The sequence below is a fragment of the Astyanax mexicanus genome, chromosome 16 (genome assembly GCF_023375975.1).
Source record: "Astyanax mexicanus isolate ESR-SI-001 chromosome 16, AstMex3_surface, whole genome shotgun sequence".
NCBI lineage: Eukaryota > Metazoa > Chordata > Actinopteri > Characiformes > Acestrorhamphidae > Astyanax > Astyanax mexicanus.
The window spans coordinates 38,238,456-38,256,202 of NC_064423.1; the positions used below are offsets into that span (position 1 = coordinate 38,238,456).

Here is a 17,747-nt window from a genome sequence, read left to right on the forward strand (position 1 = left end):
GTATGTAAATTTTTTTTCTTGCAGTGTATAGTTTATTTTTTAAATATTTTTTTTTTTACATTGTCATATCGCCAAAAGTATCGTTATCGCGAAAATACCATGAAATATCGTGATATTATTTTAGGGCCATATCGCCCACCCCTACTTATAATATAATCTTATATAGTATAATGCTGTAAAATTATGATAGTGAAGTTAATTGTTGCAATTTAAAATGTTCAAATTGGCATCTTTTTATGCCTGTGAATTGTATTTTAAGATGATTACAGATCTCATTTGATCATTAAAGCAGAGAAAAGTAACGTCCTGTGGTTTAAGACGAGTTTCCAATGCTGCCTATCTTTTCTTGGGTGGTCTAAAATGATTTTGCGATGATCAGCGAGACAGACTATCACAATCAGCCATGTTAATATCATAAACTTTATTTTCAATTATGTGCAAAAATAACATTCACTGCCTGTTTCCTCGAGCCGAGCTAAATCACACAAACCCGGGACCCCGGGACCCTCTGCATTAATCACCTGTAAGGCACTGCTGGAGCTTTCATAAAGACAGAATGTACATTTTCAGTTTTTCTCATCCAGACGCTAAAACATTTTAATCGTAAAGAAATTTTATAAAATAAAAAAAGTAATAAAATACACCTCGATAAAAACATTCCTTTATATCCACAACTATTTCAAAACAAAATAATAAATCAAAATATTTACACATCATTTTAAAAGCTGTACAGACACTGATATGAATTCCCTAAACGTCCCGTTTCTAACGCTGCAGCAAGACTGAGGTAGCCCATATAAAAAAGAGAGAGAGAAAGAGAGAGAGAGAGAGAGAGAGAGAGAGAGAGAGAAAGAATAAAAAGAATAAAAAGAGCACAAAGCAGCTAATGTATATGAAAAAAAAAATAGTTAAACCAGATAGATAACCACACTGTTGTTAAAAAGATAGATAGATAGATAGATAGATAGATAGATAGATAGATAGATAGATAGATAGATAGATAGATAGATAGATAGATAGATAGATAGATAGATAGAAACAAACAAACAAAGGGATAGATAGAGAGCGATATAGAGAAAGAAAGGAAAAAAGGAAAGAAAGAAATGTATATGAAAAATAGAATTGAATTTATAGTTAAACCACAAAGTTGTTAGACAGAAAGACAGACAGATAGATAGATAGATAGATAGATAGATAGATAGATAGATAGATAGATAGATAGATAGATAGATAGATAGATAGATAGATAGAAACAAAGGGATAGATAGAGTGTGATATAGAGAAAGAAAGGAAAAAAAGGAAGGAAAGAAAGAAATGTATACGAAAAAAATAATTGAATTTATAGTTAAACCACAAAGTGGTTACACAGACAGACAGACAGACAGACAGACAGACAGACAGACAGATAGATAGATAGATAGATAGATAGATAGATAGATAGAAACAAAGGGATAGATAGAGAGTGATATAGAGAAAGAAAAGAAAAAAAGGAAAGAAAGAAAGAAATGTATATGAAAAAAAATATTAAATTTATAGTTAAACCACAATGTTGTTAGACAGACAGACAGACAGACAGACAGACACACACACAGATAGATAGATGGATAGATAGATAGATAGATAGATAGATAGATAGATAGATAGATAGATAGATAGATAGATAGATAGATAGACAGACAACAAGGGTATAGATAGAGTGTGATATAGAGAAAGAAAGGGGAAAAAAAGAAAAAAAAGAAAGAAATGTATACGAAAAAAATAATTGAACTTATAGTTAAACCACAATGTTGTTAGACAGACAGACAGACAGACAGACAGACAGACAGACAGACAGACAGACAGACAGACAGACAGACAGATAGATAGATAGATAGATAGATAGATAGATAGATAGATAGATAGATAGATAGATAGAGAGCGATAAGGATAAAAAAAGGAAAAGAAAGAAAGAAAGAAAGAAAGAAAGAAAGAAAGAAAAAGAAAGAGCACAAAGCATCTACTGTATATGGAAAAAAATAATTGAATTAATAGTTTAACCAAACCCATAAAATGGATAAAGGAGGGACCAGAAACATGATTGTGGGACTTTTACATGGTTTAGAAAAGGTTATTAAAGACGTTACATGTGCTGTATATAATCAGATACCAAATAAATATATATTTGAGTGTATTTGCTAAGAAGTACAAATACATATAAAGATATTAATATGAGAATTGAGATAGCCAGCGTCCCTTTCCTCACTAATTCCTCATTAATACAAATATTAATTTGCTAACTTTATTTAGCACAGAAAACCTAGGTAACAAAATTATATCCTATATATTTTCACTGCCCAGTAAAAAATGCGTATCTCCAAAAAAATCAACTTTAGAGCAATAAAACCTTTTTAAAGTTCTAATTAAATTTTTCTAAAATTATATAGTAAACTAAAAAATGGAGATGCTTGTTTTTTTTTTTATTGGACGGCGACGATATACTGTATGCTCCATTGTACTGCAGTGGCTGTTCTGTAATGTCTGTAAATTGGTCTAAAATGTCTAAAATCGTTCTAACTGGGAGGGTTTTGGGATTAAATGAACAAAAGCTAAGCTCAAAGCTAAGCTAAACTGACAAATCTGCTGTTGGCAGTCATCTGTGCCACCCAGCTTTTGGCTGCATTATTAACTATTATATAATGATAATCATTTATTTCAGGGAGAGTTTTATATATTGTAATGTGTAATATTTATATCTCTGTTCTTCTTCCAAACGTTGTCACCTTACAACCACAAACCTGCATGTATTTCATCGAGATTTTAAGTGATAAACACAACACAAAGTAGCACATAATAGAATAAGTGAAATGAAAATGATACATGGTTTTCAAAATTTTTACCAAATAAAAATCTGAAAAGCTATGATGTGCAAAAGTATTCAGCTCCCTTTACTCTGAACCCCCTACTAAATAAAATTCAGTGCAATTAATCAACTGCCTTCAGAAGTGACTTAATAAGTAAATAGAGTAAATCTGTGTGTAATTTAGTCTCAGTATAAATACAGCTGTTCTGTGAAGGCCTCTGTGTTTTTTTTGAGAACACTAGTAAACTTAAACAGAAGTTTAAAGCAGGGTTGCATTATAAAATCATAGAAAAATGTATTCTACAACTGCAAACCTACCAAGAAATGGCCATCCACCTAAACTGACAGATCGAGCAAGTAGAGCACTGGTTATAGAAGCAGCCAAGAGGCTCATGGTCACGCTGGAGGAGCTGCAGAGATTCACAGCTCAGGTGTTAGAATGGCTCAGTCAAAATCTACCTAACCTAAGGGCGCAGAGTGGTCCAGCAGTCTAAAGCCCTGCCACTATGAGCGGGAGGTTGCAAGTTTGAACCCCGCGCGCATGCTTTGCCAACAAGCTGCCGGCGCTCAGAGGGAGCACAATTGGCCCTGCTCATTCTGGGTGGGTGCAGTACAGTAGATGGCGCCCTCTCCCCACATCATTCTTTGGGTGATGTCTGCAGCACAGGGCGTCTGTGAGCTGATGTATCAGAACCGAGTCACTGCGCTTTCCTCCGAGCGTTAGCTCGAAAAGAAGCGGTGGCTGACTTCACTTGTATCGGAGGAAGCATGTATCAGTCTTCACCCTCCTGGTGTGTTGGGGAATCACTAGTGATAGGGAGTGATTGGGTTGGGGTGCGAAAATGGGAAGAAATTTGAAAAAAAAAAGAAAAAAAAAAGAAAAAAAAAATCTAAATATTAAAGAGCTTCTGTGGCAAGATGTGAAAAACTAAAGAAACTAAAGAAGAATGGGGCAAAAATCTCTTTAGTCTCTTTTTTTTCTGGTAAAGACAAACCAAACCCCAAAGCACTTACAGTTAACACAGTTGTAATTGCAGCAAAAGGTGGCTCTACCAAGTATTGATATTATAGGGGGATTAATACTTTTGCACGAATTATATTTCATAAATTTTTTTAAATCTATGCATCATTTTCGTTCCACTTCCCAGTTATATGTTATTTTGTGTTAGTCAAATCTCAATAAAATACATTTTTGATAAGTTTACATAAGTTTGTGGTTGTAAGCTGATAAAAGGTGAAAAAGTTCAAGGGGTACACATACTTTTGCAAGCCGTTGCACATGTCGGTGGTTCAGTAAAGAGCTAGAAGAATGCTGGAAGCTAGAGAAAGGCCATGCCACCCAGGTGAATGCCCTGCTTGCTCTACATGCACTCGATGTCTCTGACAACCCCTGGAACCCAGCGCCGCTTCATTGTTTTCGCACCTTCTCCGAAACCTCGTACGTTATTGATACAAGACGGTTCAGGAACGTTCGGCAGGAAAGCTCTCTTTTCATTGGACGCTTGCCTTCCCCCATTTCTCCTTCATACACAGAGCATCTGTCTATTCTCTGAAGGTTTCTCTGCCCACAAGAACAGAGCCCGTGTAATATATACACACTTTTCTTTTTGCCTAGACGAGGACCACCGCCGCCCACATAAACATACTGTAGCAGGGCCATAAAACCTAAAACATAAAACATAAGACACGATATGAAGCCAAAACTGGAATACAAAGGAATTCGCAAAAATCACGGACTGAACAAAGATCAAGATCATCTGTACAAAATGATTAAATACAGTGTAACCCATATACATTCCCGCTTATGTATATTTAAAGATTTATATTTAAAAGATGTTACGTAAAAAAAAAAATGAGGATTTCGATAGATACCAAAAGTACCAGGACTTATTTGATTGAATAAAAAAAAAGAACTGTACAGTAAAATAATAATAAAAAAAATAATAAAAAAAATCAGCACTGCTGTTATAAATCGATAAATCGTCCTTTTTTTTGCCACAATTAATTTCTCTATATGATCTGTGTGTGGTATTAAAAAAAATGCACACACAAAAAAACAAAAAACAAAAAAAAAAAACAGAAACCCTTCCTATTTTAACCAGATGGCAGTTTAGATGATGAAGATCAAGGGTGTAGCTTCTTCACTGGTATGGATGAAAGACGGTGGTGGTGCCATGGTTGGTTATGGAAGGACGAGGTCTACTTTCTCTCTCTCTCTCTTTCTCTCAGATCGACAGATATAAAAAAAAGAAAAAAAGATTGAAGACGTGTCCGAAGACGTGGTGAAGATACTGTTCTGTCCTTCCAGAGTAGATAAAGCCCCTAAAACAGTGGATGGTTTGCTGTAAGACGATGACGCTCACTCCCGGACAGTGAAAACGCGGAAGGCTCCGCCCTCTGTCTGAGTTTTGCTGCAAAAAGAAAGAGAAAAGAGAATTAGATCATATATTTTTTACACTAATTCATTTATCTCAGCAATACGAGTATTTGTACCTGAAAAGAAAGCACCACATATGATTTGAACAGATGCAAATAAATATTAATACAGTAAAACGCAACAAGGAATTGTCATTTTTAACTAAGTATAAGTATGTTATGTTCTGTGAGCCTGTCAAGCTGAAGAACAAAGTGTAAAGTGTAGAGCAGGGGTGTCCAAACTTTTTTTGTTGGGGGCCAGAAGGAGAAATATATTTGAAGTCACGGGCCACAGACTCTGTAATAAAACAAATAATGAAATATACCACTTTAAATAATACTTTTTTTCCTGATTATTTCATTTACACACCATTTTACTTGACTTACTATCGTTATCTTTGACAGTGTTGTGTAAACTAAGATTTTTCAAATTGATGTTTAATTTCATGATGTCTCCTAATATTAAACTCCTTAATTAAGGCAACTTTTAGACTCTTTGGCCCGTTTTTCTGTGCTAGAAATGCGCACCCTCTCCGCTTTTAGACTCTTTGCCCCGTTTTTCTGCGCTAGAAATGCGCACTCTCTCCGCTTTTAGACTCTTTGGCCCGTTTTCTGCACTAAAAATGCGCACTCTCTCCGCTTTTAGACTCTTTTACCCCGTTTTTCTGCGCTACAAATGCGCACCCTCTCCACTTTTAGACTCTTTGGCCCGTTTTTCTGCACTAGAAATGTGCACTCAGACTCTTTGGCCCGTTTCTGACACCTAGCGTTCAAACTTTGAATCTCACATTATAAAAACCTGCTTAACAGCGGGCCAACTTTCATTCTATTTCTAAAATACCTTGCGGGCCGCTCCAAAAAAGAAAACGGGCCGCAAATGGCCCGCGGGCCGTAGTTTGGACACCCCTGCTGTAGAGATTCCAGATTTCTCCTGGATGCTCCTCAGCCAGCATGTGTATATTATGTTCAGTTCCGTCAGCAGCTCACCTGATTTACCACATTTACCAATTTATCAATTTACCAAACCAGGTGTTGATTAATATGATGAGAACTAGAAATAACTCTATTAAACTCTATTAGATGAGGAGAGATTAAGAGATTTTTTAAGGGAAACAGTGTTTTTTGGTAAAATTGCTGTTTGTATTTATTGTAATGCTGTAATGTGTTTTACTGAGCTAATAAACACTTACTTCACAGATAAGAAGCTTTTTCTTTACTCAAAATTCACACAGGTGCCTAAAACTTTTGCACAATACTGTACATCAGGAAAACATTGGGACAGTATGTAAATATAAGATTTTGCATTCTCTATACTGTTGCAATGCTTTGTCTGGTCAAATGTTTGAGCACATCTTAAATCCACCTTAAATATGAAATTATTTAGTAAACATAAAGAATATCTTTTATACTTTAGATTCTTCAAAGTAGCATCTCTTGTTTAGGTTAAACAGCTTTGCACCTCTTGGCTTGACTTAAATTTTCTCAGTCAGCTTTATGAGGAAGAGTTACCTGGAATTCAGGCTTTCAGTTAACAGCTGTGCTGAACTGATCAATAGATAATTACTTAAATTTCTTGGCTCTTAAAGTATTTAAAAGTGTCAGTTGTAAAGTAGTGAAGATGTAGAGTTACAGGTATTCAGTGAATAGTGAATATTTGAGTAATGTTCTAATTTCAAGAACTTGTACAGAAAGAAAATATCCTCAAGTGCAAAAACAACTGTTATGATGAAACTGGCACTCATCAGGACTGACTGTGGAAACTTCACACTAGACCTCAAGCAGTTTGGACTGTGTCTCTCTCCACTCTTCCTCCAGACTCTGATTCCTTGATTTTTAAAATGAAATGTAAAATTTACTGATGATCAGTGATGGTTTGGAGAGACATGTCATCTGCTGGTGTTGATCCACTGTGTTTTATTATCAAGTCCAAAATCAGTGCAGTGCTTTCCCGGGGAAATATTATAGCACTTTATGCTTTTATGGAGATGCAGATTTCATTTTCCAGCAAGACTTGGCGCACTGCCCACACTGCTGAAAGTACTGAATATATACAGTACAGGCCAAAAGTTTGGACACACCTTCTCTTTTTCAATGCGTTTTCTTTATTTTCATGACAATTTACATTGTAGATTCTCACTGAAGCATCAAAACTATGAATGAACACATGTGGAGTTTTATGTACTTTACAAAAAAATGATCTGAACCTCCACAGTCACCGGACCTGAACCCAATCCAGATTTCAGGTTTGGGGTGAGCTGGAGCACAGAGTGAAGAAGGCAAAGAGCCAACAAGTGCTAATAAACACCTCTGGGAACTCCTTCTCCTTCAAGACTGTAGGAAAACCTTTCATTTCAGGTGGCCACCTCTTGAGAGAAGCTCATTGAGAGAATGATGCCAAGAGTGTGCAAAGCAGTAATCAGAGCAAAGGGTGGCTATTTTGAAGAAACTAGAATATAAAACATGTTTTTTTTTTGTTATTTTACCATTTTTTGTGTTCATTCATAGTTTTGATGCTTTAGTGAGAATCTACAATGTAAATAGTCATGAAAATAAAGAAAACGCATTGAAAAAGGGAAGTTGTGTCCAAACTTTTGGCCTGTACTGTAGGGTGAATGGCTCATTGTTACTGGTGTTGCGGTCCTCCTGAACCTCCTCTCAGAGCAATTGACCTCCTTCCAACAGCCGCTACGGACTATTGTACTTGGCCTGATCACTTTGTTATTAATTCATTATTGGTGTGGCCTTCAGGCTGTGCCATGCTGGAGAACAGTGGGATAGAATGGAGGCCTTTGGCTGTAGATCAGCTGTAATTATCCACGGCAGGGAAGCACTGAGTCAGCCTCCGACAGCTTTCCACCCGCTGGTAACTGGAGAGCGTGTGATTATTTCCTTGTTAATAAGCCGTAGTTCACACAAGCGGTTGCCCCTCGTTTCCCGAGGATTGCATCATGTCAACAGCCTGACACGGGCCTGGGGAGGAAAAGCCATTCAGGCCTCGGTTTGCTGGCTTTACTGAGCCGGGTCTGCCGTCTGGCTGAGCGCATGATTAGTGATGGTTTGGAGAGACATGTCATCTGCTGGTGTTGATCCACTGTGTTTTATTATCAAGTCTAAAGTCTTACAGCACTTCATGCTGTTATGGAGATGTGGATTTCATTTTCCAGCAGGATTTGGCACACTGCTTACACTGCTGAAAGTACCAATTGGTCTTATATAATATTCTAATTTTCTGATTTTAACACTGAGTTTTGTTGTTTGGTTTTCATTGGTTGTAAGCCAGCCATAATCATCAACAGTAAAAGACTATATGAGTTTCACATTGCATCACGTCAACAGCCTGACACTATGCCTGGGGAGGAAAAGCCATTCAGGCCTCGGTTTGCTGGCTTTACCGAGCCGGGTCTGCCGTCTGGCTGAGAGCAGATCGATCTGTTTGAGGTGGGAGAGGATGCCGGGGTGCAGCGTCGGATTTCTCTAGGCTGGAATCGATTCTGCCCACGCAGCACTCTGCACACGCCATTGAAGTGCAGGGTTAGAGTATGCAAAGAGTCCATGTGTGGTCCGAGCTCGCCGAGAAAACCACATCATTAGTCTGAGACCACTAACGTGCCACAAGCACACACTTGGCTCTCGGAGCTGCCCGGCTGTGGCATCTGACCACTGGACTTAAATTACTGGAGGATACTAGAAAAAAAAGCTAAAAAATGCTCAATACTGATCTTAACATGCAATAAAAAATATGACTTAAATCAAGTTTTACATTGCAGTTTACAGTTCAGTCATCATCAGTGTTTAACTGACCTCAAATTCAGTGATTTTTCATTATTTATATGTTCTTTATTTTCTGCGTTGTAGATTATTACTAAACTCATCCAGAATATTATGTAACATATTCTTTAAAGTAGCACCTCTTGCCTACCTCTTGATTTTCTCAGTCAGTTTTATGAGGTAGAGTCACCTGAAATCGTAGCCTTTCAGTTAATAGCTGTGCTGAACTCGTCAAGAGTTAATTACTCGAATTTCTTGCCTCCTAATTAAAGTAAGATGTTTGAGAGCATCAGTTAAAGTAAAGTAGTGAAGAGGTAGAGTTACAGGTATACAGTGAATAGCCCCATTTGAGTAATGTTTACATCCATACTCAACTAAGTAAAGTATCCTGAAGTGTAGTCGCAAATACCATCAAAAACGTTATGATGAAACTGGCATTCATCAGGACCACCCCAGGAAAGGAAGACCGGTAGAGTTGATATACAGTGAATAGCCTATTAGACTAATGATGTATTGTCAGGAACTTCATATTTTCCTTAAGTGCAGTCACATAAAATGTTACGATGATGGAACTGGCACTCATCAGGATCACCCCAGGAAAGTAAGACCGGTAGAGTTGATATACAGTGAATAGCCTATTAGACTAATGATGTATTGTCAGGAACTTCATATTTTCCTTAAGTGCAGTCACATAAAATGTTATGATGATGGAACTGGCACTCATCAGGACCGCGCCAAGAAAAGAGGAAAGAGCAAGATTTCCCTCTGTTGCACAGGATAAGATAAGACCACAGATAAGAGCACCTAAATGCTTTTTCACAGAGTATTTTTTGGTTTGTTTAACACGTTTAAGTTACTACATGATTCCTTTTGTGTTCCTTCATAGTCTGGATCACTTCACTATTCATTTACTATGTGAGAATAAATTAAAACAGAAAGATCTGACTGGTTCTTTAGATTGGGATACCTGCTAATTTATTAATTGGAGTAACTTTCTCTACTCTCCAGTCATCTCATCCAAAAGTATTGTATGAATGAAAAATAGCGGCCAAATGCATTCATTAGAATGGGTTACCACAGTATTTGGACACATATACACTATTTTAGGTACGTGCACATGATTGAATGTAGACGTTTCAATTAGCTACATTCATTCAGTGCATCAGAACAGAACGGAACAGAAGAAAGTACCTCTCAGACTGAATGCCATTCTTCAGGCTGCCAGCGTAGCTCTTCCTCTTATCCAGAGCCAAGACGTCTACATAGCCGCCGGCGTCTTTGATCACTCCGGCGTGGATAGCTGCCCGGCAGATACTGGATTTCTGCACACAGGGACACAAAAGAGGTTTCTTTCAGGCACTGTACCCTCTCCTCCTACCTCTCTGAGTGCCACATTCATCCTCACTTCCATTACGCTGGATGATGTTCCACTGACCTTCATGCCAGTGGTTTGGTTTAGTCACACTACATGGACTCATGCACATATCTGATGCAACTTTGCCCCCGAAACTCCAAGAGAACACAAAAAAAAACGCCACCATAAACCAAAAACAGTGAATTAACAATAGATACAGTATCAGAAGCTCTGATATCAGATCAGTTCTGATGTTCTGTTCTTCTAGAACCAGCACCAATTCTAACAAACCTGATCTAGCAGATCTAGGTCGTTTTTTATCTTGGAACTCTGGAACTCTCTTATAGATACCATTTTCACCCAGTCTCTTTATTCTTATTATTGAATTATTAACACTCATTAACCTTAACTGAGGCGAGTGAGACCTGCAGTTCTTTAAATGTTATTCTGAGTTCTTTTTGGTGACCTCCTGGATGAGTTCTTCCTGCCCTACTGGAGTAATTTTGTTCGGTCGGCCGGTCACTCCTGGGAAGGTTCACCAGTGTTCCACGTTTTCTCCATTAGTGAATATAATAATAGTGAATCACTGTGGTTCTCTGGAGTCCCAAAGCTTTAGAAATGACCTTATAACCTTTTCCAGACTGATAGATGACCAATAGCTTGTTTCCTCTTCTGTTTTTAAACTTTATTTATCTTATTATAATATATTTTATCTGCTTTATGCTGTCAAACAGGTTCTATTTAAGTGATTTCTAGATTCTACAGGTCTGGCGGTAATCAGGCCTGGTTGTTAGTTAGTGGTTAGTAGTGAAATTGAACTCCGCTTTCCAAAAAGTGATTAATCACGGTTAATTTATGGAGGGCAAACGTTTTGTTCACAAAGGGCTAGATTGGTAAAATCAATAAAAATCAATAAAATCATTAAATGATTTTCATATTTAATCAGGTTATCTAAGGTTGTCTGATATTAAAGTTTAATCATCTGAAAAATGTACGTTTGACAAAAAAAATGCAAAAACAAACGAGGCAAACACTTTTTATTCAAGCCGCTGTAGTTTGCATTTTCCATACCGTCGTAATTTTTTATGATGTAAGCATGTATGACCTCAGTCTAGGGGAACCCAGACAGATGACATCACTGTCATCCATTGGTCAGCACAGGTCTTATGTATGTCAGTATGATGGCTTTGGTTTGATAGGTCAATCTGCTGGTAGTCTGGCTCCAGAGCTCCAGAGCTCCAGAAAATGACGTTCTCCCAGGCTTTATCTGTAGCCTGGAGAAGGTCACGTTCCTCTCGACTCTAAGCAGGCCAGCTCCAGCCTCCTGAACTTCACTCTCCTTCACTCAGAGGCAGCACAGGGTTCCTGGAGTGGTGCCTGGACCCCTTCATACTCCTTATTTAAAGTAATTGGAGTGTGACATCCAGCACATCTGAGAGAATACGCTATACCAGGGGTGCCCAAACTTTTTTTTGTTGGGGCCAGAAGAAGAAATATATTTGAAGTCACGGGCCACACTATATAAAACAAATAATGAAATACACCACTTTACATAATACTTTTTTTTCCTGATTATTTAATTTACACACCATTTTACTTGACTTACTATCTTTACCTTTGACAGTGTTGTGTAAACTAAGATTTTTCAAACTGATGTTTAATTTCATGATGTCTCTTAATATTAAACTCCTTAATTACGGCAACTTTTAGACTCTTTGGCCCGTTTTTCTGCACTAGAAATGCGCACTCTCTCCGCTTTTAGACTCTTTAGCCCGTTTTTCTACGCTAGAAATGCGCACTCTTTCCGCTTTTAGACTCTTTGGCCTGTTTTTCTGCGCTAGAAATGCGCATTCTCTCGGCTTTTAGACTCTTTGGCCCGTTTTACTGCGCTAGAAATGCACACTCTCTCCGCTTTTAGACTCTTTGGCCCGTTTTACTACGCAAGAAATGCACACTCTCTCCGCTTTTAGACTCTTTAGCGCGTTTTTCTGCACTACAAATGCACACTCTCTCCGCTTTTAGACTCTTTAGCCTGATTTTCTGCGCTAGAAATGCGCATTCTCTCGGCTTTTAGACTCTTTGGCCTGTTTTTCTGCGCTAGAAATGCGCACCCTCTCCGCTTTTAGACTCTTTGGCCCGATTCTGACACCTAGCGTTCAAACTTTGAATCTCACATTGTAAAAACCTGCTTAACAGCGGGCCAACTTTCATTCTATTTCTAAAATACCTCAAATGGCCCGCGGGCCGTAGTTTGGACACCCCTTGTGCTATACAGTATCTGTACCATCATCATCCTCCTCCTCTTAACGCTGAAGCATTACGGACAGAGCTTCACCTTCATTAAGAGCAGGGTCCAGGCTTGTGGGTAACGGGAGGTAATTAGTTTTAGTTGGAGTCCCCTGGGAGAGCTCTGATCCGTGGCCAGTTGGAAGGACACCGAGCTTTTACACTGGAATGCATCTGACGGGCCAAAAGTCTGCAAGTTCACCCGAGTTCACCCACAGCCAACGCAAGCTTCCATTCCAGGGTCGTGGGCTCACACAAACACAGGCCATTTAGTGCACTGGCTCTCGCACAAGATGAAGATGAATATGTCAGAGACGAGGGGGCTGGAGTGTCCTTTGCTACAGGACATGCAGTCCTGAGACTTTAAGAATTAACTGATCACTCAGTTTTAGGCAGCCATTTATGATCACTTTGGATGGTTATTGATAATGGTTATTAAGCCCATACCATACTGTTATTACCTAGTACACTGATTCTGTTTTCTTTTTTTTTCATTTACCGTGTTGCTAAATTAGGACCAGGATGGGAAACTGAAGCCCAGCCCAGTTTGTAAGCATTACGAAACAGTAAAAAAGCAACAGAAATGGTTCCATGCTGAGAACTGCTACGGAAAAACTAGACAAATATATGCAAACAAAAACAAATTTGCTTATATTAAGCAAAATAAATCTGAAAATGGGGTTAGCTCATTTTTCTTAGTAAGATTTCTTAGTTAGAAGTCTCAAAATTAGTAAAGTAAGACTTAAATTAAGCAAAAAATCACTTTCAATTTGGACATAAGAATCAGAAAAATTGTGCTTATTTAAATTAAGGTGAAAATTCTAAGTAAGGCTGGTTAAGATAATTATTGCTAAAAAAAAAAGCAAAATAATCGAATTTATTTAATCTATTGTAATCTAATTCCATCTAATCGAATCTAATCTAAAGAGTTTAGTTATTTACAGTGTGGAACAGAGGCAATTTTGTGTAACTTTACTGATAACTTTAAAATGACAGACACTAAGATGGGACTTTAAAGCTTTTTTAATCTAATGTGAGAAAAATGGCCCATGCAGTTTTTCCGGAGGATTACAGCATAATCCGTCGACTCAGGGAGAGGAACTGAGAGTGTACGGCTCTGCTCCAGCTCTTCTCTTAGAGAAGGCATCCTGATTCAGAACAAATCTCCCTCTGCCGCAAAACTTCAAGCAATTTACCACTATTAAAGCTGATGTCTGTAAGTTTTACTGAGCTCTGAGTTTCCCCTTCTGAAGTCCCCATTGCTCCACCAGCTGCTCACGTTCAGTAAAACTGAGCCGGATCCTGTTTTAGAGGCTGTACGTGTGACATAAGTATGTAAAGACGCGTGACGTGGCCAGAAGAAGAACTATCGCAAAAAGTCACCTGACACCCCAGTTTTTATAAAATTAATATATTAATAGGCTTATCAGGGATGGTCATTCCATCACACTGGTACCATTAAACACAATATTTTATCCATATACTTCTCCACTCAGAAAAGCTCCTGCTTTCAGTTTAAAAACTAAATAATACTAGTATTTGCTAAATTTAGACTCATTCGAACAATGGAGAGAACTGAGGAGCAGTACTTACATCAGCATAAATGCTGGAGCCAATCACCGGAGACCAGTATGAAGGCTGGTTCTTGCAGTTAGCTGGGCAGTATACCCTGAACAGAAAGAACAGGAGCAAAAATAATGTTAACTTAAAAAAAATGAGTGTATTATCTCACAGAATAAAAAGAAATCAAAAGCCCCGCCCACATGTATCAGTAAACTGTGAAAAAAAAAAGTATAAAATGTTTTTTTTTCTATGTTTTGGCCTCCCGTTAACAAGGAAACACTATTTTTCAACACTTTTCAAGGTGGAGTTTAGTGAAAACTCTAGTTTTTTAGCTTTCAGTATTGTTGTTTCCTGCAAGAATCTCAAATATCTTCTTACTCCCTGTAAAGTGAACTACAAATAAGCCATAAAACTACAGTGTCTACATCCAGATAGCACTAGATTTCATATTTCCACATATTAATAAATGTAATAATATTAGTGGGGTCAATTGATAAAAAAAAAAATCAGATTAATCACATTAATATCAATATTTTGTGATTAACTGCAATTAATCGCACTTATATAATAATAATATATAATAATATATAATCATTTCTCTGGTATAACAGCATTAAAGTACTTTACCTTGGGCAGTAGGACGACGGGTCTGTGGTGTATGGGCAAATCTCAGCGACAGTGGAATAACAGTCCACAGATTTTACTATGAATAAAAAGATAAACTTATCCATTTAGCACATTCAGATTATAAAATAGTCAAAAATACACACAATTTATTGAATTTACAAGAAATTCTGAGACACTTACTTTCAGCTTTGGTGACCATAAATGCATTTCCAGGTTTATATTTACTGTAAAAGAAAATTATGAGAGTTTTAAAGTCATTACTCAGACCAGATTTTTAACCCTTTCAAATCTTGCGTCCATTACAATGGACATCACGTATTTTCTTTTTTTAATGCGGTGTTGCACAAAACACTTAATACGTGATGTTTTTTCAGCAAAGAAAACAAGTTCATATTCGTAAAGTTTTAAGAGTTCAGAAATCAATATTTGGTGGAATAACCCTGTTTTTTATTCAGTTTTTTTATGCATCTTGGCATCATGTTCTCCTCCACCAGTCTTACACACTGCTTTTGGATAACTTTATGCCGCCACATTACAATGGACATCACATATTTCCTTTTTTTAATGTTGTGTTGCACATTACACTAACTAAGACTCACTGTTGTCCATCAGAATAGAGCATGAAACAGCCAATGAATACGTTTAAAAGCCAATGAAACAGTAGCTTAGCCCCGCCCACTTCATTGGAAAAAGCTCAGATCATGCATTAGAGAGTGGCAGCACTCTAAAGCCAATGAGGCAAAGTAATACAAGCTCATTTTTGCTCATTTTGTGTGATTTAGAGTTAATTTTAGTGTGTGACCTAAAAAGATTAATATTAAACATAAAATTAAAAATTAAAAAACATTTCAAGGCTTCCAATTCAGTCAACATAAAAAACACTTAAACATTTTAGCTAACTGGATTTAACTGGACTTTATATTAGAGTATTAGCTTCTCCTTTTGTGTGCATGACAGGCAAAAAAAAAAACAGAATTTCTTTTATTTTTCCATCACTGGATTATACAGTACAGGCCAAAAGTTTAGACACGCCTTCTCTTTTTCAATGCGTTTTTCTTTATTTTCATGACTATTTACATTGTAGATTCCCACTGAAGCATCAAAACTATGAATGAACACATGTGGAGTTTTATGTACTTAACAAAAAATGAGCTGAACCTCCACAGACACCGGACCTGAACCCAAGCCAGATGGTTTGGGGTGAGCTGGAGCACAGAGTGAAGAAGGCAAAGGGGCAACAAGTGCTAATAAACACCTCTGGGAACTCCTTCCTTCCTTCAAGACTGTTGGAAAACTTTTCATTTCAGGTGACCACCTCTTGAGAGAAGCTCATTGAGAGAATGATGCCAAGAGTGTGAAAAGCAGTAATCAGAGCAAAGGGTGGCTATTTTGAAGAAACTAGAATATAAAACATGTTTTTTGTTATTTCACCTTTTTTTGTTAAGTACATAAAACTCCACATGTGTTCATTCATAGTTTTGATGCTTCAGTGAGAATCTACAATGTAAATAGTCATAAAAATAAAGAAAACGCATTGAAAAATAGAAGGTGTGTCCAAATGTTTTAACACTAAAACGTACCTTGATGATTCAACGCCGTTCTTTGCTGCTTTAACAAAGAAGGGAAGGTTGTCTTTTCTGACGATGTCCACCAGACCACCATTGTTATCAATGACACCATGGTGGATTGCAGCCCGGCAAATACTGGATTGCTGTAGGAATCAGAAAATATATGATTTAGACTGAAAAAATATATTAAATATGATGTTTTGTAAGTAATTTGTCTTTAAAAAAAGGTTTTCATGGTAAGCTACAATATTTTCTGTAAATTGTAAATTTGTGTAAATCTCTGGAAAACCACAGTACAAAAGATTATACAGCTCCATAAAAAAATAAGAGACCACTTTCTGAATCAGTTTCTCTGAGTTTGTTATTATAGGTTTATGTTTGAGTAAAATGAACATTGTGGTTTTATTCTATAAACTACAGACAACATTTCTCCCAAATTCCAAATAAAAATATTCTCATTTAGAGCATTTATTTACAGAAAATGAGAAATGGCTGAAATAACAAAAAAGATGCAGAGCTTTCAGACCTCAAATAATACAAAGAAAACAAAGTTCATATTCATAAAGTTTTAAGAGTTCAGAAATCAATATTTGGTGGAATAACCCTGGTTGGTTTTTAATCACAGTTTTTTTTATGCATCTTGGCATCATGTTCTCCTCCACCAGTCTTACACACTGCTTTTGGATAACTTTATCATGCTTTACTCCTGCTGCAAAAATTCAAGCAGTCCAGCTTATATTATATTATATTATATTCCATATATTCCTATGTTATATTCAAAACTTTATTACAGTGTAGATGAAACTAAATCACTTACCACATCATAGTACAATGTGCCAAACACCTTGGATGTGCTGTACAAGCAGTTGGCTGGGCACTTGTATCTGAGGGAAAGTCAGACAGGCTTTAAGTATAACATTTTATGCAGCTTTATCAGTAAATTTAACTGTTAGATTTACAGTTAAATTCAGTTTTCCAGCACTGACCTGTTGCAGGTGGCGCCTTTGCACTTATCCCTCATTTTGGTCTCACACTTAATCTTCTGAGCTGTAAAACAATGAAAAAACACATGCTATAAAAACTACAGTATGAACCGCACATGAACAGACATGCCAAAAGTCATGGGACAGTAGTAGGTTAACTGATCACGAAGTGTTACATCAGGGGGAACATCAAAAGTTGTGAATTAGGGAAGCATGATAATATCGGAATCATATCGGTATCAAACAATAATTGGCTTTTTTTTTTAGAATCATCGGCATTAGACGATATTTTAAACCAGTACTTGTTGACTGTCGTATTTATCGCATGCTGGAAAAAGACCAAA

At 37.1% G+C, this 17,747-nt stretch overlaps 1 protein-coding gene across 1 annotated transcript in view; it reads right to left on the minus strand.

Moving 5' to 3' along the window:
• Nucleotides 1-402: 402 nt before the first annotated feature.
• Nucleotides 403-17,747, minus strand: part of crispld2 (cysteine-rich secretory protein LCCL domain containing 2) — a 53,030-nt gene continuing 35,685 nt past the window's right edge. The window contains exons 8-15 of the mRNA XM_049465421.1: nucleotides 17,407-17,467; nucleotides 17,238-17,304; nucleotides 16,433-16,563; nucleotides 15,033-15,076; nucleotides 14,853-14,928; nucleotides 14,256-14,331; nucleotides 10,214-10,344; nucleotides 403-5,250 (exon numbers count right to left, since the gene is read on the minus strand). Of these exons, the coding sequence (XP_049321378.1) occupies nucleotides 5,199-5,250; nucleotides 10,214-10,344; nucleotides 14,256-14,331; nucleotides 14,853-14,928; nucleotides 15,033-15,076; nucleotides 16,433-16,563; nucleotides 17,238-17,304; nucleotides 17,407-17,467 (638 nt within the window). The 3' untranslated portion in view covers nucleotides 403-5,198. The remainder of the gene's footprint in view (nucleotides 5,251-10,213; nucleotides 10,345-14,255; nucleotides 14,332-14,852; nucleotides 14,929-15,032; nucleotides 15,077-16,432; nucleotides 16,564-17,237; nucleotides 17,305-17,406; nucleotides 17,468-17,747) is intronic.